Consider the following 20,772-nt stretch of genomic DNA (forward strand, 5'->3'; position numbering starts at 1 on the left):
AAACATAATTTTTTTTTTTATATGATATGAACAAACAATTTGTTATTGTATTATATATTTTATTATGGTCAATCAATTTAGAAGATGTATGGGATGAATACGTATGGTACACGACGGCAATACTCCTTCCAGTCATCTCCGTACTTCTCAAGGCATGCACGATGATCACGGTGGCAACGATGGAAATCAAGAGTGGTAAAGTAGATACCGTAGAAGTATGGAACGATTGAGTCGAAACCACATGGCAAACACCAGGCCCATGAGATGATGATATCACCAGTGTAGTTGAGATGACGGCAGATACCCCAGAAACCGGATACCAACAACTTGGTACCACGCTTGGTGGCGATAAACTCTGGACGCTTACCCCAGATTGGATTCTCTGGATTACGACGGAAAGCGTGCTTTTGTGAGTTGACCCAACGGAACAAGTAGAAACCGACAGAGAAGATGGCCAATACGAGGAGAGCGTACTCGTTGGTGATTTGGATTGGCTTACCGGCGGCATCGGTGTGCTTCAAGATGTAGTAGGTTTGGAAGCAGTAGGTGAATGGAACCCAGGCGAGATCACCATAGACCAACATGTAACCAAACTTCTCAGTGATAATGTCCATGGTGGTGAGGATAGCTTCTTCGTGGTAGTAGTAGTCAGCGATGTACCAGGCGTGGAAGGCGGAAACCATGATGGTTGAAATTGGGATGAATCCGAATTGCTCGTATTGCTTGGCGGCAATGGAGAAGTTGAACAAGACCCAGAGGATCAAACCTGGACGAGCTTCACAGAACAACTTGAGATCGAATGAACCAATACGTGGATTACGGGCAAATCCCATCCAGAAATCGTAGAAGAAGTAACCAGACATACGCTCTTCCTCATCCTTGATCTTGGCGTGGATCTTCAAGAGGATGGTAAAGACGAACGACCAGATGTTGACGACGGTCAACATTGGGGCGTAGTGGTCGTAGAGGATGGTTGCTTTGTACAATCCAAAGTAGGCACCGGCTGGAACGGCAATCATGGTGATCCACCATGAAGCCCAACCGTTGAGAACGTATGGCAAACGCTTACCACCTGGGAGGGGACTACCGAGGGTGGCTTTTCCTGGGACAAAGTGTTGCAAGAATGCTTGGAAGAAGAACCAGGCAAAGTAGATAACGGCGGCTTCCTTGGTTGGGTAGGCATAAGAGATGACGAGGTAGTAGAGGTCAACAAAGAACTTTTGGAATCCGGCGACGCTCAATTCCTCTGGACGCAATGGGTAACCTTGGTTAAACTCGAGCGATGCCCACAACCAGTAGACCAAGATTGGCAAACCAAATGTAAGCAATGGAGTTCCGATGGCACCACCGAATTCATTGGCTTTGGCTGGCTTCTTGAGGTCCTCTAGCTCCTTACGTTGCTTATCGGTAAGGTTGGAGCTGAAATCAACATCAGAGTTGCTGACGCTATTGGTGTTAGCGTTTTGACGCTTTGAAACAGTTGACATTGTTTGTTGAGATTTGTTGGAAATACTTTCTTTTTTTTTAGAATTGGTTGGTTGTTGTTAATTAATTTTTTTTGTTCGTTATTGGATTTTTAGAAACAAAAAGTAGAACTCTATTTAAATAAATTTAAATAGAGGCGGTAATAATTAATTTGGAAAAAACAACAAATAAAAAATGTTGGAAAAAGATGAAAGTGATACAACGAAAGTGAAGAAATAAAACAAACGATGATAAAGTTAAAATGAGTGGAGTCAGCTCTGATCAACAGAAGGTTGGATAGAGAACAGATCCCAAAAAAAAAAATTAAAAAAAAAAAAGAATTGAAAAAAATTAAAAAAAAAACTAAAAAGAAAAAAATAACTATCAACTAAAGATGGCGGTCACATTTAAATCCCAGCTATAAATTTTCGCTTTTTTAAAAAAAGATAAAAAAACCTAGACTCCACTTCCTTATTCATCTTCATCAATTGCTTGTTCAAAAAAAAACAAAAAAAAACAACAAAACCAAACAAAAAAAAAATGTTGCAACAAAAAAATTGATTTTGTTTTTTTTTTGATTTTTGGAAGTTCTATGTCGCCTTATTGGTTGTCGATCAACTTTTACCAGAGATGTGATCAAGTTACAACAAAAAAGAAATCAAATAATCTTAATTGATTATTAAAGAAATAAGAATGGTTTTTTTACATTATACATTTTAATTATTTATTTTATAAATTATTTAATATTTTCTTTTGGTTCTTAAAAGTTTTTCTTTTTTCTCTTTTTTAAATATCCAAGGACCATTTGGAACATGATGTTCATCGACAAATGACCACATAACCATGTCTCTTGATTTTATATGATTTAGCATACCTAGCACTTGGGCAAGAGCTGGTGAAATTCCAATTCCACCGTGTTCATACTCAGGTATTGCATGTGCAGGTCCGAAAACATAGTCGAAATCATCGCTACCACCAGGTCCTACATCTTCCAATTGACAATATCCCTCGACTTCGTGGGTGGCAACACGAATCCAGCGGTGTTGTATGATCGAATCTCGGTGGTCATTCAAATCGATTTCATCTGCCCACGGGATATGAATCGAAGAAATCTTTCGACCCCATTGATCCAAGTCGTTATATGGCAGAGCACAATAAAACACATTCTGTCGTGGCATGAATTTGATAGGAAAGAATCCTGAACGATTCTGACTATCGGGATAATCGATACCACCCATAGACTCTATCCAATTCGGATCCCATGAACTGGCATTCGGTGATTTTTCGAAATTGGTATTATTATTCTCACCAATATAATGTAGAACCGGTTTTATATTGAAATGTGTTACAAAGCTTAAAAAATGCTAAGATATTGTTTTAATTATTATTGTTTCTACCAAAATCAATTAATTTGAAATACTTACTTCATGACCACATGGTTTTAATGATATTACAGAACTAGTAAAAACTAATAATATTAAGAATAAAAATTGTTGAAAAATATATTCTTTATTCATCATAGAATAGTTTAAAATTCATATTAAAAAGGTTAGAATAATTATTATTATTTCACTTTAATATCTATATTATTTTTTTTTTAATACTTTTTTTTTAAACAGTTTCCATTGATAATAAGAAAATAAAATAAATGATAAAAGATAACAACTGATTAAAATAAACTATATAAAAATCAATTTATTTATTTAATGTGTTAATTCAATCAGATTACAAACACACACATCTAAATATATCATCAAAATTTAATTTTAATTTATTTATTTTTATTTTTATTTTTGTTGATCAATAAATTTATTGATTATAATTTATTAATTTAAATTATCTTTATTATTACAATCAAAAATAATAAATGAATAAAAAATGAAAAAAATAAAAATAAATAAATAAAAAAACGAGTGTGAAAAATTTCTTCGTTTTTTATAAAATTTTGTTATTATTAAATTTATTAATTGTAAAAGAAGAATACAATAATAATCATAATAGTATGAAGTTAGATTGTAAAGCAATTAGATATTTATCTAAAGATGATTGGCGTACACTCGTTGCCGTCGAGATGGGTATGAAGAATCATGAATACGTACCTGTTTCATTGATTTGCAATATCGCCAATCTTAGATATGGTGGTGGAAAGAAATCAATCAATAATATTCATAAATTTAAATTATTATTCCATGACGCTAGAAAGTGTATGTTTGTTTATAACAACTCAATTTTAATTCAATTTCATTCATTCTTACAAATTCTTATTATTATTATTATTATTATTATTATTATTATTAGATGATGGTTATAAATTAACATATTTAGGATATGATTATCTTGGATTGAAAGCATTAGTATCACGTGATATCATTTCATTCGTTGGAAATCAAATTGGTGTTGGAAAAGAATCTGGTAAATAACACAAACAAAACATAAAAAGTGATAAAGATAATTAATTTACTAAATGAAATATAATATTTATTAATATATTTTTAGATATCTATGTTGTTGCAAATGATAAGAATGAAGAGATGATTCTAAAGTTACATAGATTGGGTAGAGTATCATTCAAGACTATCAAGAACAATCGTGACTATCTCCAACATAGAAAGTCTGCTTCATGGTTGTATCTATCTCGTCTATCGGCATTGAAAGAGTTTGCCTACATGAAAGCACTCTATGACAATGGATTCCCAGTACCACAACCAATCGATTGCAATCGTCATTGTATTGTTATGACTCGTGTCAAAGGTTATCCCTTGTAAGTCGACACCTTAAAGAAAAGAAGATATATAACATATTTATTTACTAATAATAATAATAATAATAATAATCATTTTTATTTATTTATTTAGAACACAAATTGTTGAATTAAGACATCCAAGAAAAGTATATAGTGATCTAATGAATTTGATCGTTCGTTTGGCCAACTACGGATTGATTCACGGTGATTTCAATGAATTCAATATTATGATTAGTGACGACGAGGAGATTACTTTGATCGATTTCCCACAGATGGTATCGACTTCACATCTTAATGCAGAGTACTACTTTGACAGAGATGTCAACTGTATTAGATCATACTTTGAAAAGAGATTCAACTTTATCGGTGAGCAATATCCAAAGTTCTCTGATTACAAGCAATCACTTTACAACCTCGACGTACTCATCTCTGCAAGTGGTTTCACCAAAGATTTACAAAAAGATATGGATGATGTAAGTTACATTTAACTTTTTATATTTTAACAATAAGAGGAGTTATAATATTAATAATAATAACTTTATCATTAATTAAAGTTGACAAAAGAACAAGATGACGATGATGAAAATGAAGAGAATAGTGGTGATGAACAAACTTCAACAACAAATGAAAATGAATCAAAAGATAACAAAGATAATGAAGATGAAGATGATGACGAAGAAGAGGAAGAGGACGAAGAAGATGACGATGAAGAGGATGACGAAGATGTAGATGAAGAAGAGGAAGAAGATGAAAAAGTAGATAATGGTCAAATGAAAAAGAAAGATGATGGAGTTAAAGAGATAACAAAGAATATGAAAGGTCTCGTTAATAATAATAGAAATTTTAAGTTTTCGGATGTGAATGAGTACGAACCAGCACCGATCGTATTGAGAAAAGAGTTTATCGATGAGATGAACGTTCTCGAGAATGTTCAAGCCGAGCCTGTTGTCGAAGAAGATGTGATTCTAGATGAAGAGGCACTCGAAGCAGAGAGAAAGCGTGAACAACAAGTTAGAATTGCTAATAGAGTAAAGAAACAATTGACTAAATCTCAAAAGACAAGAGTCTCTGCAAGAAACACTGCCAAGTCAAGATCAAGAACCGAAGTTAAGAATCATATCAACGCATTCATTTAAGCAACAATCATTAATCAACCAAAACAAAACAATAATAAACAAACAAGCAAACAAATTAAATAAATAAATTATTTCATTATATTTAAAACATAAACATTAAAAATTTTAAAGTTATTCAAATATTTGAATTTTTGAAATACTTTCCCGCCTTTTTTTTTTTTTTTTTCAAACAATTATTAATTAAACTTTTAAATTTCTTAACAATTATTGTATACTATTATATCACATTTGTTACTATTTTATTCAAATATATATAACTGAAAAATGGAGAAATATAGTTTTGGAATGAGAACAAATGCAGAGATTAAAGAGCAAATCGGTATCATCGTTGGAGGTACTTTTTCAGATGACGATTTAACGAAACCACAACCTGAGACAATGAAAAGAGTATACGAGAGATTACTTCATGAGGCCACTCAATTCAGTTCAGAAGAAAGTCGTCAAATAAATTTTCATAGATGTAATATGTTGGCCTATCCAGAGCTTCACGATGAATCAATAGGAGAGGTTGCATTCATTAGATCATTGTAAGTACTTTTATATAATACTATTCTATTTAAAAGGTAGAAATTTAATGAAATTCTAATTTTAATTAATTTGATACAATTATAATGATTACTATAGAATTAGATTTATGAAATCAATTGGTGCAAATGACTTTGGAACACGTGATATCTATAGACCAGAGTATCAGAGAACCAAGAAAGCATTGAGTGCACTGATCAATTTCTTTATTTACAGAGACCAAAAGATTAATATTCACATGGAGATGTCAAAGGAAGTAGATGATACCATTACAAAGCATGGCATTGTCAAGGAGGAAGCAATTCATGTTGCCGACGAATATGAACAGGTCTTGGAAAAGAAGGCAATCCTCGACAAGGAGGTCTCTGACCTGAGGGACGAGCTTCACCATTCAGAATCACAGCTCGAGACACTCGTTAAGGAGTACAACGATACCAAGGCAGCCTACGAGCAATTGGATACCGTTAATCAGGAACTCCTCACAAAGATCGAACAATACAACTTTTCAATTTCATCAATCTCTCAGGAAATTTCAAATATCGATCCAATGATTGTTAGATCACCTGATAAAGTTAAAAGAGTAATTATTAGTTAACAATATTATATATCATTTCGTAACAAATAACTAATATATAACAAAAAAAAAAAAAAAAAGATGTTGGAAAATATGGAAAACAATATTATTATGGAAAGAGAAGAGATTACAAGATTAGATGATGAAATTAAAAAGATACAATTTAAATACAATAGAGTTGATAAGATGAAAAAGGTAAGAGCAATAATTATAGTTTAAAAGATTAAAAAAAAATGCTAATTATTTAAAAATCAACAGGATATGTCAAAGACATTGTCATTGGTAGAGAAAGCAACAGACGAACACCAGAAATATAAAAAAGTTAGACAAATCTTAAAGGATTTACAAAAAAAGTATACAGATCAACAGAAATCATTAAAAGATTTAGAAGGTGTAATTACTGTATGTATCGATTAATATATATATAGATATTTAAAATTTTATTAACTTTTATAAATCAAAACAAAACAAAATAAAGAGATTAGAAAAGAATTGTTCAAGTCAGAGTGATACATTGGCATCAATTCAACAAAGATTTAAGAATCACAAGGAACAGTGGAATAGCACAATGATGGAGGTTGAAAATGAAACTCAGACACTGTTACGTGAGAAGCAAGAGATCAAAGAACGTTGTGATGAAATAGATCTTCAAATACAAGCTAATGAGCAAGAACTTGAGACTGCCATCAAAGAGAACGAAGAAACTCGTCGTAAAATCATCGAACATTTTTACTTATTAATCGAATCAATTCAGTCATATCACCAGAGTATCGATTCAATCATTGAATCACCTCCAGAAAAGCTCACCTCTGAATATCAATAATTAGATATCAATCATCTTTTTGTTTTTCATTTGTATATACTATTTAATACTCTCTTCTTCTGTCTCTCCTCTTTTATATTTAAATTTAAATAAATATTTTCTTTTTTTTTTTTTTTGTTCTTTTGGTAGAAAAAATATTATAATATCTTTTTTATTATTATTTTTAAAATAAAAGTTGAGTGTTTAGATTTATAGTTGTGAGAAATTCGATTGAATTGTTGTTTGTTGTTGTTGGTTTGTTGTTGTACGTTGTTTGATTTCGTTGTAATTATAGTTATAATAATTTGTGGATCGATAATTTAAATCTTTCCAAGTCTCTTCTTTAATGATCTCATTCTCTTTCTAAGCTTTCTTTGTTTGTGTTTGGTCATCTTTAACTTTCTCTTTTTGATAATACTAGACATTTCAATTGATTCATGTACTTGTTCCTCCTTAACTCCGTTATCAATCATCATTTCGTCGTTGAATACAATACTATTTATATCATATCTGTTAACTTTAATTTGTTCTTCTTGTTGTTTCTTTTGATAAAACTCTAATGCTAAATTAACAAATTTATAACAATATTAATAAAAAGAATCAAACAAAAAGCTGTATCATACATACGTTTATAATTTAATGGAAACAAATTGAAAATATCATTTGTATTACAAAACAATGGTGAATTATTCGATGATGATGATGAATGTATATTACTTGGTTGAGAAGATATTGATTTAAAAGTTGTTTGTTTATTGAATTTGTTATATAGGTTGTTGTTGATGTTGGCGTTGTTGAAATCTGTAATGAAAGATCTGGTTGCTGTCATTGGCTGTGCAACTTTGCCAAAGAGTGATGAAGCACATCTCAATGTGCCCTTTTGTAACATCATTTCCGCTTTGTTACAAAGTATCAATCTGAGTTAACAAGCTAATAATTAATAAAAAAGAGGATATATACGAACTAACTTTGTTTCAAATCAAAAAAAAAAAACAATTAATGCAAGTCGATTTTTTTTTTTTTTTTTTTTTTTTTGATTTTTAAATTCAAAGCGCATCAATAATGAGCAATGTGATCACACACCATCATTATTTTTAAAAACGTTACAAAAATTATTGATATTGTCTTTTTTTTTTTTAATTTTAATTAAAGCTATATTTTTATTTATAACTAATAAAATAAATATATCTTAATTAGATTGAACTTTATAGATTATACATATATATATTTATATAGATAGATAGATAAATAAATTATAATAATGGTAAATATTAATATTAAAAACATTAAAGTTGTTTGTTTTCATTCATTAATGATTATATAATAAATAATTTAGAGAGTATTTCATAGATTCCCAACTCAACATGATGATTTGATTCATGATGTTAGTTATGACTTTTATGGCAAGCGTTTGGCAACTTGCTCTTCGGATCAGAAAATTAAAGTGTGGGATTTGAATGAAAATGGTAAGTGGGTGATGTCTGCAGAGTGGAAATCACATTCTGGCTCGGTGTGGAAGGTTGCATGGGCACATCCAGAGTATGGACAGGTTTTGGCATCGTGCTCTTTTGATAGAACCGTTTGTATCTGGGAGGAAGGCGAGGATGAGAGACAGGTGAAACGTTGGCAACTCAAAGCAACCTTGGTAGACTCACGTGACTCTGTTACCGACATAAAGTTTGCACCAAAGGCATTCGGATTGAGACTGGCAACTTGCTCGTGCGACGGATACATTCGTATCTACGAGGCAATGGATATTATGAATTTGTCGCAGTGGTCGTTGGTCGAGGAGTTCGAGTCGCAAAAGGGTAGCTCCAACTGCATCAGTTGGAATCCAAATACATTCGACAAGCAGATGATTGCACTCGGATCGAACGATCCATTTATAAAGATCTGGGAATACAATGAAGCCAATCGAAAGTGGGTGTTGATGGACACAGTCTACTCGTCGACCACCACTTCAACCCCAACGGTTTCGTTCAATCCCGCATCGTCACTGAGTGGAATCACACAGACCAGCGGGTCCGGTGCATCTGGCACCCCGGATGTCGAGTCGAATCGCGCCATCCACGACATCTGCTGGGCTCCAAACATGGGAAGAACCTACCACCTTATAGCGACAGCATCGAAAGATCACAACGTTCGTATTTGGAAGTTGACCAACGACAAATCAAAGTTAGAGATGAAAGAGGTGCTTTGTAGCTCCATTCACAAGTCAGAGGTGTGGAGAGTAGAATGGAACATCACAGGTACAATTTTAGCAAGCTCAGGTGATGATGGAAATGTTTGTCTGTGGAAATGTAATATGAATGGTGAATGGAAACACATGTCGACGATTAGTGGTGAAGAAGATTTAAAATAAAGTAAAAGTAAATAAATAAAAAAAAAGAATAAAAACAATCAATCATATCAATCATATTTAATTTTTTATGTGAAATCATAACTTTATAACTTTATACGATCAATTATAACTTTATAAGAATGTCAATGAAATAAATGTTTTCTTTATTTACCAATTTGTAAAATCGTTGTGCAAATGTTGATTGAATATGACTCTCAGAGGTCCACTAGTGAAGTTTGTGGATTTGGTGTTGGGGAGGTGAGTTACTGTGAAACTTTGGGTACTAACATCCACAAATCAAAATAACAATAAAGATATATAGTTTTCTATTTTATATTATCTGAAATTCAAATATGGTATAAGTAAAGGGGACAATGACCCAGAATGGAATTAATTTGCAATGGTCACCTCCCAGTCGACAAATTGTTTGAAAAGATTTTAAAATAAAAATGATCTTAACCATTGAGATTGCAATGATCATTTGCTTTGCATAAAATTGATTCAAATAATAAGAAGCAAAAAAACATGATTGAAAAATAAATAAAAAATTTAAAAAAAAAAGAACTTAAAAAAAATTAAGAGATTCTTTAAATTTTGAAAAAATAATTATTAAATTTAGTGTTGATTCGTGTGTGGTCACTCTGATCATCACACCACCAAGAAGAAATTCTCAAAAAAAAAAATTATTGCGAAATTCTATAAAAACCCAAAATTTAAGCAAAATTTCAAAAGAAAATCTCGTTTCTGAATGATATAATGTGAGTTTTTTTGCCCTCTTTTTTTTTTGTGTTTTTTTTTTTTTTTTTTTTTTTTTTTTTTGTGTAAAAAAAGATTTTGTTTTTTAGTGATTGTGTGTGTGCTATTGACAAAAAAACACAAAAATTAATTAGTTTTTTTCTTCACGGTGCCAATCAACTAAATAATAATAAATACTATATAAATATATAACAATAATAAAATATAGTAAATTAATAACAATAATATAATATATATCTTAAGCGATTAATAACATACCTTAACATTGCTATTATAAGCTTTAGCAGTGCAGTCATAGATCAAAAGCAGAGAAAAACAAAAAAAAAAACAAAACAAAATATTATAAATTATTATATTTGATTGGTTTATCCCGTACATTTCATTATTTAAAACAATAATTATCATTTTTTTTAAAGAAAAATAACATTAGATAACAAAAAAAAATAATTAAAACAAAATAACCACAACAACAACACACAATCACAATCAGTATTAGTATCAAATAATCATAATATTGAATAAATAACCAGTTATTCAAACAGTAGTAATTCAATTACACTACAGTTTGCCACCTTTTTCAAATAGACCAATAATAATTATCAGGCTCTCCAAATATATATATAACTATATATATTCACATTTTTTTATTTTTTTCCCAATTTCATATTATAACAACCTATATTTTTTAGAAAATATAGGTATTAGCAGTCATCGACTATATAATACCAGTAGTTCTCAAATCTCAACTAAACCAATATCATCAAATCCAAATTCACAAACACACCATCATCACTCAACCACACACCATCACCACCCCAATTAAATTTAAAGCAATTAATTTCTAACCACTTCAGGTCAACACCTACAATAAACTCTCATTTTCAACCATTTTCAACAACAACATTTAATATATACCTTCATCAAACACCACTCACACTGACCGCCAGAAAAAATAAATAACCAACAACAATAACAACAATAACCATTTATTTTAAAAATTTGAAGAAGGAAAGGAAAGAGTGAGAAATCATAATTTGCAGCAGTATTATCTCAGATTTATTCAGAAAACATTTAATAATAATTAGAATCAAATAATCAAATCAATCAACAATTAAGAATCATAAAGCACTTCCCATTGTCATTTCCATTTGCTTTCTCTCTTTATAACAATCTCCACATAAAGTAAAAATAATAATAAAACAACAACAACAACTATTAAACTCAATAACAATAATTAAGGTTTAAATCATCAACAATATTCAATCAACAACAAACCAGTATCATTTAAATTATAATTATATATTTTTTTTTAAAGAAAAAACCAAAACAAAGAGAAAGAATATTAGTAGTGATATTTTGAAACACAAAGATCAGTTTGTTCTTGAACAACTATTGTTTTCGTAAATATTATTAAAAATATATTTTTTTTTTTTGAAAAAAAAAAAAAAGGTAAGAGTCATTTCTTTTAGTTCTTTTTTCACCTCTATAAAATATGTGTGTGCTATTTCTGAAAAAATTTGATCATCTAAAACCGTCTTCCATCAAATTATTTAAAACAAAATCATTGTCAAAAAAAAAAAAAAAAAAAAAAAAAAGCCTTTTTTGTACATCCAATTTTTTTCAACAATCAAAATAGCTCCATTCACACATTGGCTAATCAAACACCCCACTGATGTTTCACTAAATCACAAATTAAATCAAAATTGATTTGACCTCCAATTTTTTTTTTTTAACAGTTGCCTTAAGCAAATCATTAAACAACAAAGATACAACACACAGCCCCATCAACAGAAACACTCTCTAAAGTTTAATTATATTCATACCTTTTTGTGCCCCTTCCAAGATCATTCTAATCTATGCATATTTTATTTTTCATTTTCTAATCATATTTCATTAATACTTTAACTATACTTTTTATTCGTATTAACAAAAATATATTATTATCCTTTTTTTTTATCTATCTATTCCCTATTTTATTGAAATATTTAGTGCTGCTAAATTGACATCTTTAAAGTGTACTCACTAATCAATCACTGATTATAGTCACTTCAGACTGTCCATAGTTGTTGGTGCCCCCTCTTGCAAGAATAAGAAGTGCTCTAATTCTTCAGAGCTGAGTGTTCAATCGCCTCATCTCAAATAGTTCAACTCTGCAGCCATTTCAAAAATAATATTTCAACAAACAAACAACCAGACCCTCTTCTTTTCTTTCATTTTTTAATATATTTTTGATTCAACAGAAGATCGATTTCATCTTCGGACTTCTGTAGCTCACCACAACCTCACCAATAACAACAACAACAACAGTCATTTCTTTAAAAAAAAAAAACAACTAACAAAGCAAATATCATTGTTATATTGTTTTTTTAATAATATTATTTTTTATTGAAATACTTCCTCCAACAACAACAACAACAAATCAACCAACCAACCAATCAATTTCCTTTAAATTTAATTAATATTATTCATTATTAATTAACTTTTTTTCATTTTTTAAAACAATATGACAACCATTCTCAAAGGATACTACCTTAAAGTTACACTTGAGAATCGTATTGTTAAACACAATGGACGTAAAGTCTATTTGTCAATTGTCGAACATGGCAATGGTATACCAGATAACGCTCTCATTCTAAAGATCACTGCAAAGTGTGCAAAATTCTCTGTTTGTCTTTCGATACGTTCACAGTGTGGTTGGAAAGAGCTGGACCAAAACGAAAGTGGCGAACTCACATTCGATCTCAAAGTAGAAGTCACCGGAAAATCACAACGTGCACCGCTGTTCCCGCTGATCTTCCAGCTGTGTGAGAAGAACTACGACCAGGTAGTGCTCATCAGTAAATCGGTGATTCCAGTCAAGGCCATCACAAAGATTCCAAAGAAGTCGTTGCGCGCCGAACTCGTGCCACTGGGCGAGCAGCCACTGAAACAGCCCCAAGCCTATTTGGCCACTGGAAGCGAAGTGTTTGCCCAGAACGATGCGGATGGCGCCGAAGACGATATGATCGATAACAATGAGTATCAGGGTGGTGACTCTGAGGGTGAGTCCGACGGAGATCCCGACCAAGACTCAAGCGGTGACTCACCGAAATACACACCATCCTCCAGTTTGGCAAACTCAACGGCATCGCTCAACCTAAACAATTCATCAGCCACCATTTCAGTTCTCCATAAAAATCCATCGGTCAGTGCAATTCTACCACCATTACCTTTGCAATCTGCAATACTTGACAATCAAAATAACAACAATCAAACCAATAGCAACAACAGTAGTCAATCACAACCATCTTCATCACAACCATCACCTGTGTTTTTGAATCATTCCTCATCAAACTCACCAATTCTTGCACCGGCAATGTCGTTGTCCTCCAGTTCACAATCTATTCTCACACATGGACATCATCTTCCGTCGGGTATGACACTCCCCACAATGCACAACCAATCACAACATCACCATCTCATCCACATGCTATCACCACGTCACTCCACATCGAACCTCATCTCTTCTTCACATTCCATACCTACATTGATCAATCCAACTCCATCGTCTTCACCAAGTCTCTACAACAACAACGCAAGTAACAGCAACGGTACCCAACAACATGCTACTTTTACCAACAATATTGGAGACATCATGAATGGAACCAACGGTAACTCGGCCAAGAAGAGAAGATCCTCAAATAACAGTCTCTCTGTTTCGTCGGCAACACTATCGACCTCCACTTCTGAGCCGTCACTCATCTCACATTCATCAACCTCGTCAAGATCAATGCTGACCTCCAGCACACCAGTGTCGCCAGTCACCCAGAGAATTGCGCCACTCAAAACACTCGACTCTGTCAAATCCACACCAACCTCACCTACCAACAGTGACCTTGAGCCACTCACATTCCTTTCGACACTGGCAACCATGGGAAGTAACACACTCTCGTCCATCCTCTGTAAAGATGACTCTTCATCATCAAATAACAATAACTCTGAAGAGTTGTTGCCAGTTCCACCCTCATCCTCATCTTCATCTTCATCATCCTCATCTAAATCATCAAATCAACAACAACAGAAATTCATGAATTCATCTAGTAACAATGTTATTAACGGTGCATCTTCATCAATCAGTTCAATCGGTGCATCTATCACTAACGCTATCAACTCTATGAATTCATCACTTAACTCGCAACATCACCATTTACATCAACAACATAACTTCAACAACAACAACAACAATAATAATAATAATCGTCAACATAGCAACAACAATATTTCATCAATTACAAACAGTAAGAATAACAATAGTTTTTCATTTACTAATTATGTTGGTCCTGTTGTTGCATCTTCATCTGCCAACGGTGTCGGTCATCACCACACATCAATAGATCATCCATCTTCATCGTCGTCACCATCATCTTCACCACCAACCATATCACCTTCATCTTCATCGTCGTCACTCTCATCACTTTCTTCACCAACATCCAACTCAACATTACCACATCTTCAACAGCACTCACTTCACTTTCACCAACAACAACAACAACCAATGTCGTGGCGTTCAACCACACCACCATTATCAAACTCAAGCTCCTCTACACCAACATCGCTCAACTCTTCAGCCTCTTCATTACCCCGATTGAATTTGTCATCTCAGACCTCGCCACCACTCTCTGGAAACACGACACCAACATCACCCAAACAACTACCGTCGCTCTCCATGCTGTCGCCACGTCATTTCTTGTCGCCAAACAACAACGTTGGTTCACCATCTTCATCATCGTCATCATCGTCATCATTGGAAAACCAACCAGTCAAGAGAAAGAGTATGATGATGGACAGATAAGAGTTCCACCAAAAAAACAAACAAAAAAATAACAAAAATACAATCTTTTATTTTTTTTACACTTTCAAAACACACCAACACCTAACACCAAACACCTTCAACAAAAAGTAAAACAGAAACAGCAAATTAATATTACTTTTTTTCAATGTATGATTTTTAATAAACCAATACTACTATAAAACAAAACACTTTCAAATCGTGTTCAACCTTTTTTTTAGTTGGTTTACAAATCTATTTTTGTGAAAAAAAAATGAGTCCAAAAAACAAAAAAAAAAAAAAAACAAATTTATTTTTTGAGATTTCAAATAAAACAGTTAAAATTAAAACGAAAATCACCAAAGTGTGATAAGATTAAAAATATACATGTGGGGTGGAATGTTGGCAAAGGAAAAAAGATTTTATCATTCATTTTTTTATTTTATTTTTTTTTATTGCAGACAGTAGTAGTAAGAATAAGTAATAGTAATCATAAAGTAATATAATTGAAAGTATAATTTACTTAGAATCAAAAATATTAAAATTTAATAGATAAACAGAAAACTAAAGTTTGAATATAGTTAAAGTTAAAATCATTGTTCATGAATTATATATATAATAGATATAGTTGCAGTAGGAGTATTATTAGTTAGTTTATAAATAAAAACAAAAAATGGTGTTTGGAAAGAAAAAAGATAAAGTGTCATCACCTAAAAACAATAATATTCAAGATAGTAATAACAATAACAATAACGATGATGACGATATAGATTATGGTATGTTCTTTTTCATTCAATAATCTATAGATGATAAAAGATAAAAAGATTATAGATAGTAGTAGAGAATATTTATTTATTTGTTAATTTGTTTGTTTGTTTGTTTGTTCAATGAAAGAAGTATTTATAAAAATCTTTCAATTTAACAAATAATGTAGTCTAATCTATATCTTCTTAACTATCTATCTGTCTTTTTATCTTTTTTATTTTTAAAAAATAGATTAAAATTGTTTACATTTTTAAATTCGACTATTGACATTTAAACTTGTTTTTATTTTTATTATCATTTTTTTTACGTTCCAACAAAACTCGGGGTTTTATTCTTTTTTCCTTGTTCGTCGCCAATCAAAATATTTATTTTATCTTTTTGGATTAACTTTGATATCGGATAATTGGAAATAAAGCATTAGAGTTGGAAAAGAAAATTCAGAGGACGAAGAAAGAGAATCAATGTCAAAGATTATCAATCGAGAGAATAATTTGACTAAGTCTGACCCAGAGCTTCTAAAGTATCAGACACCAATTCTCGAGCATCATCAGACTTCACCAGGTGATATTCGCAGTAATGAAGTGGTAGGTGCCAATAATAGTATCTATAATAATAGTAACAACAACAATGGTTCAAGTATGGCAACAAGCCGTACTAATTTAATAAGTGACTTGAATAGAAATAATAATAATAATGATACTAGTACAAATCAACCAAATTTTGATAAAGATGGAGTTGATATGGTAACTTTTAGTAATAATAGTAATAATAATAGTAATAATAATAATAGTAATAATAATAATAATAACAATAATAATAATTCATTGTCTGTACCACAACAACAACAACAAACTAAATTTATTTCACCATTATCAAGAGTACAAGAGCTACAAGTTGTAATATTAAATGAACATGAATCTTCTTTGGATCCTGGTGATCCTCCTCCCAGCGATGACGAAGATGAATCTATCCGAGACAAAAAGAAAAAGAAGAAACTAAAGAATTTATTATCAAGTTATAAAGCAAGAGTAATTATAATTCTTGCTATATTATTAATTATAACTGGTGTTTGTAAGTTTAAAATAATATGTTTTTTTAGATTTCCAATTTATTTTATTTACTAATTCATTCATTTATTAAATTTTTAATCAAGGTGTTGTTGTTTATATATTTTGGGATCATGTTCAGATTTTAGATAGACATATATTGTGGTGGGGATTGTACTTGGATGTATTTATATTGGCTTATCTGGTGTCGAGTTGGGTAGTCGGTGGATTTTTTTCGTTGTTCCAAACTACACTGTATCTACAGCAGCACGTGTATTATTATGTCAATGGTATTATATTCCCACTGAGCGTACTGGTATGGGCGGTAGTTTTATTTTTCACTGCGGAGCCAATGCTTCAGCCTCCATCGTATGTTCGCGACGACTTTCAGAAATATTACAACACTCTGAAGGCTATCATTTTTGTCGCTCTCTTTTATTGTGGTCGTGTTGCTCTCGTAAAGATTCTCGCCGCTAAAACCAACAGAAAGGCATTCTATTCATCTCTAAAGGCGTCGTTGTTGAACGAGGAGCTACTCGAACAAATGTCGACAAGAAAGGCAAAGACACTTGGTCAGTCGGTATCAGCAAGTTTGAAAAGGAAGAAACAAATAAGTGTTGCACAGTGGATCGAGACATTAAAGACGAGAAACAACCTGAGTGGCAAGCTACAAGCACGTGCCAGTGAATTCACTCAGAAGGAATCGAAAAAGATTGCCAAGCAAATCATCAAGAATGCAGGACGTGGCAAAGACTATCTGGTAAAGGACGACCTCAATGCCTACGTCAAACCCAAACATCTTGACAAAGCATTCAATACATTTGGCTCGTTGAACGACGAAAAAATCTCGAGAGACGACATTGTCAATTGGGTAATGAGAGTGGTTCGTTCAAGAAAAACACTAGAGTATCGACTCAGAGACCACGAGGACATCGGTCAAGTCATCAATGATATTATCAATTTCATTTTCTGGATTCTCATGTTCCTCTTTGTTCTTTCTTTGTATGGCGTGGATATCAGTGCATTCTTGGTTCCTTTGTCCACAACGATTTTAGCATTGTCCTTTGCATTTGGTACAACACTACGTAATATTTTCGAATCACTCATTTTAATCTTCTTTGTTCGTCCATTTGAGGTGGGTGACAAGATAGCAATTAATGAAGAGGTATTGTTTGTCGATCGTATCGGTATTCTTTTCACTTCTTTCAAGAGTCTAGATGGTAAGGCAGTCTACGTACCCAACCAGAACTTGTTGACCGCCAGAAAGATTGAAAATCATCAGAGATCTGAAGAGGTTTGGATAGGTGTCGATCTACTCATTAACTTTATGACACCAGTCGAGAAGCTCTATATCCTCGAGGCCAAGATCGACAAGTGGATGAAAGCACAACCCGAGAAATGGAAGAACGATCTATCTTTGAATTTCGTAGAGATCCGAGGTACCAACCATATCTTGGTTAGATATGGTGCTTCGATCATCTCCACCTGGCAAGACGTAAAGCGATGGAGACCAGTCAAGAATGAACTATTCTTCAAGATGAAAGAGTGGTTAGCTGATTTAGGTTTCGACTCACTGCCGGCAAGGCAATTAGTACAAATGGTAAATGGTCCACAAATTACACCATTAATGGATCCAAGTAGTTTTAATAACTTTAATAATAACAGTAATAATAATAACCAATTTCCACATTTTAGATAAAAAACAAAAGTAAAAAAATAAAAAAAATAACTTCATTATTTATTATATTTCAAACATGCAATTCCTTATCATTAAATATTTAAATTAGTTAACTATTTTATGAGGACCAAATACCTAGAATACGACTTCATAGATATATTCTTAAAATACAAAACCATTCTATAGTAAACAATTCATCCTCTCTGATACAAATAATAAATGAATTTGAAATGCCCTCACTCTTCTTTAAAATAAAAAATTAACATTACAACAATATAGTTGGATCATTTTTGGTGATAAAATTTGAATACTGATAAAAATTTTGTAATACTTTCCAAGTTTGGGCTTATAATATAAGTTCTTAAGTAAATTGAAAGTTTTAAATAACTAGTTAAATAGTTTAACTATTTAAAATAAAAGATTAGTATAATTCCAAATCCAAATTTAGTGGGACTTTTTTTTATTTGCACCAGTTTAAAAAAAATTGGTTTCAATTTATTATTTTGTTGTAAAAATGATCATATTTATTAATATATAAGATCATATTTCGAAATAGTTAATCTCTAGTTGCACATCTACTATTGTCTTACTTTTATTATTTGTTAATTTCATTGAAAGATCTCATTGAAAGATTTATTCATCATTCACTTTCATAGCAACAACAACAACAATGGCAGGACTAAGCATTTTGCTTGCTCACAAGATCATTGATTATATCAATAATGATTACAGACTTGCTATTCCACAATTTCCATTTAATGATGATTTTTATAGCCCATGGAAAGAATTGTTATCAATTTCACTTGTTTGCAAAACATTCTTTCATGCAACCAAGCTTTCTTTACAACAGCAGCATTCTCTTATAATTAATTGTAGTAGATTATATCAACTAATAAAACACACCGCTTTTTATAATCAACAACAACAACAAAAACAATTGATAACAAACAATAACTTTGAAGAAATAATAATTTATGACACTGACTATGAAATGATCGGCTTTGGAAGAGAATATACCACTGTTATTCAATCATATTTTAAGAATATCAAACGAATTCAATGCAATTCATCTTTCCTAGCTTACGACATCATTTCGGAGTCCAATGCAGAACCAACATTCTTGAAAGTCAGCTGTAGCCCTAAATCATTTAATTTTGCGGTTCAAAGTAGTGGGCAAGAAAAGCAGAGGATTAAAAAGGATCTGGAAGTGGCCAAAAGGTATGGACAATTACTATTGATGGATCTTGCACCAAAGCGGTGTCTCAAAAGTTTAACCATTGATATGGGAAATGACCCTGTTAATGCATATATTAACCGGAATGTGGAAACTCAAGATTCTTTATTCTTTGAATATTTGTTGTCACCGCAATTCGATACACTCACCTCATTGACTATCGATTCTCCATATCTCTGTTATGACACCTCGTTTGTACCGGATTGGATTGGAAACAACACTGGTTATTTCTTTGAATTGCTTTCCAATCTTGTCAACCTCGAAACACTTTCACTCAAAATAATGTCTAATAATCTGGGAGATGATGACTTGGATACAACAAACCACTTGGTAAACTACCTGACTACTCAGAACAAGCTTACCAACTTTACATTCCGACCTGCTCTCTCGTTCGATGCACTTGAATACCTCCTTCAAAATGAATCTTCAACAGTTAAGCACCTCAATATATTATACAGCGTAGGGTATATTGATAATAGTCATCATCGTAGTGAAATTCGATACAAAATACCATTGAATGATGATAAACAGTTGTTGCTTCTAACCAACAAGCTCACATCTCTCACCATGGTGTTTGAACAATCTGATAGTGATCTATCATTAGATGATGAACAACAAGAAGAGTTATTAGATTCACTAGTGGCAAACACTTTAATCGCGCCAACTCTCCTGGATTACGATTCTGAAAATGTAATAGAAACATATCAAAGAAGAAAGATAGCGCTTCAGCAACAACTACAACCACGTAGCGGAAAGTATATACCAAATGTTCTTAGTCCGATCTATGAATATATTTACAATCAAGAGATGAAATCAAATCAGAAATGTGAATAAAAGTAACTAAACGAAATCTATTACCACAGCATCTTATTGAGCTGCCCAAAGTCTTGAATTAAAACTA

General features: G+C 32.0%; 9 protein-coding genes across 9 annotated transcripts; 6 read left to right on the forward strand and 3 right to left on the reverse strand.

Moving 5' to 3' along the window:
* Positions 1–77: 77 nt before the first annotated feature.
* On the reverse strand, positions 78–1,487 carry PPL_06931 (Delta14-sterol reductase; the record flags this gene model as incomplete). Its single annotated transcript, XM_020577781.1, has 1 exon — positions 78–1,487. One exon carries the CDS (start codon positions 1,485–1,487, stop codon positions 78–80), a length of 1,410 nt encoding a protein of 469 aa, XP_020432229.1.
* A 717-nt stretch (positions 1,488–2,204) lies between these two features.
* On the reverse strand, positions 2,205–2,981 carry PPL_06932 (uncharacterized protein; the record flags this gene model as incomplete). The annotated part of the gene is made up of 2 exons (XM_020577782.1): positions 2,205–2,828; positions 2,889–2,981. The coding sequence occupies 2 exons, from the start codon at positions 2,979–2,981 to the stop codon at positions 2,205–2,207; spliced, it is 717 nt and encodes a 238-aa protein (XP_020432230.1).
* A 485-nt stretch (positions 2,982–3,466) lies between these two features.
* rio2 (serine/threonine-protein kinase RIO2) lies at positions 3,467–5,343 on the forward strand (the record flags this gene model as incomplete). The annotated part of the gene is made up of 5 exons (XM_020577783.1): positions 3,467–3,668; positions 3,763–3,876; positions 3,961–4,225; positions 4,320–4,680; positions 4,762–5,343. The coding sequence occupies 5 exons, from the start codon at positions 3,467–3,469 to the stop codon at positions 5,341–5,343; spliced, it is 1,524 nt and encodes a 507-aa protein (XP_020432231.1).
* A 264-nt stretch (positions 5,344–5,607) lies between these two features.
* Positions 5,608–7,265, forward strand: PPL_06934 (uncharacterized protein; the record flags this gene model as incomplete). Its single annotated transcript, XM_020577784.1, has 5 exons — positions 5,608–5,870; positions 5,968–6,448; positions 6,524–6,637; positions 6,701–6,844; positions 6,921–7,265. 5 exons carry the CDS (start codon positions 5,608–5,610, stop codon positions 7,263–7,265), a joined length of 1,347 nt encoding a protein of 448 aa, XP_020432232.1.
* A 299-nt stretch (positions 7,266–7,564) lies between these two features.
* Positions 7,565–8,133, reverse strand: PPL_06935 (aurora kinase A-interacting protein; the record flags this gene model as incomplete). Its single annotated transcript, XM_020577785.1, has 2 exons — positions 7,565–7,806; positions 7,872–8,133. 2 exons carry the CDS (start codon positions 8,131–8,133, stop codon positions 7,565–7,567), a joined length of 504 nt encoding a protein of 167 aa, XP_020432233.1.
* A 372-nt stretch (positions 8,134–8,505) lies between these two features.
* Positions 8,506–12,633, forward strand: PPL_06936 (WD40 repeat domain-containing protein; the record flags this gene model as incomplete). Its single annotated transcript, XM_020577786.1, has 4 exons — positions 8,506–8,508; positions 8,581–8,980; positions 11,657–11,741; positions 12,582–12,633. The coding sequence occupies 4 exons, from the start codon at positions 8,506–8,508 to the stop codon at positions 12,631–12,633; spliced, it is 540 nt and encodes a 179-aa protein (XP_020432234.1).
* A 211-nt stretch (positions 12,634–12,844) lies between these two features.
* PPL_06937 (uncharacterized protein) lies at positions 12,845–16,149 on the forward strand (the record flags this gene model as incomplete). Its single annotated transcript, XM_020577787.1, has 4 exons — positions 12,845–15,152; positions 15,610–15,628; positions 15,884–15,924; positions 16,145–16,149. 4 exons carry the CDS (start codon positions 12,845–12,847, stop codon positions 16,147–16,149), a joined length of 2,373 nt encoding a protein of 790 aa, XP_020432235.1.
* Positions 16,150–16,374: 225 nt separating this feature from the next.
* PPL_06938 (mechanosensitive ion channel family protein) lies at positions 16,375–18,658 on the forward strand (the record flags this gene model as incomplete). Its single annotated transcript, XM_020577788.1, has 3 exons — positions 16,375–16,941; positions 17,113–17,328; positions 17,372–18,658. 3 exons carry the CDS (start codon positions 16,375–16,377, stop codon positions 18,656–18,658), a joined length of 2,070 nt encoding a protein of 689 aa, XP_020432236.1.
* Positions 18,659–20,153: 1,495 nt separating this feature from the next.
* Positions 20,154–20,705, forward strand: PPL_06939 (uncharacterized protein; the record flags this gene model as incomplete). The annotated part of the gene is made up of 2 exons (XM_020577789.1): positions 20,154–20,201; positions 20,424–20,705. The coding sequence occupies 2 exons, from the start codon at positions 20,154–20,156 to the stop codon at positions 20,703–20,705; spliced, it is 330 nt and encodes a 109-aa protein (XP_020432237.1).
* Between the last annotated feature and the right edge of the window lie 67 nt (positions 20,706–20,772).

Source organism: Heterostelium album (assembly GCF_000004825.1).
Source record: "Heterostelium album PN500 unplaced genomic scaffold PPL_scaffold6, whole genome shotgun sequence".
In the NCBI taxonomy this organism is placed as follows: Eukaryota; Evosea; class Eumycetozoa; order Acytosteliales; family Acytosteliaceae; genus Heterostelium; species Heterostelium album.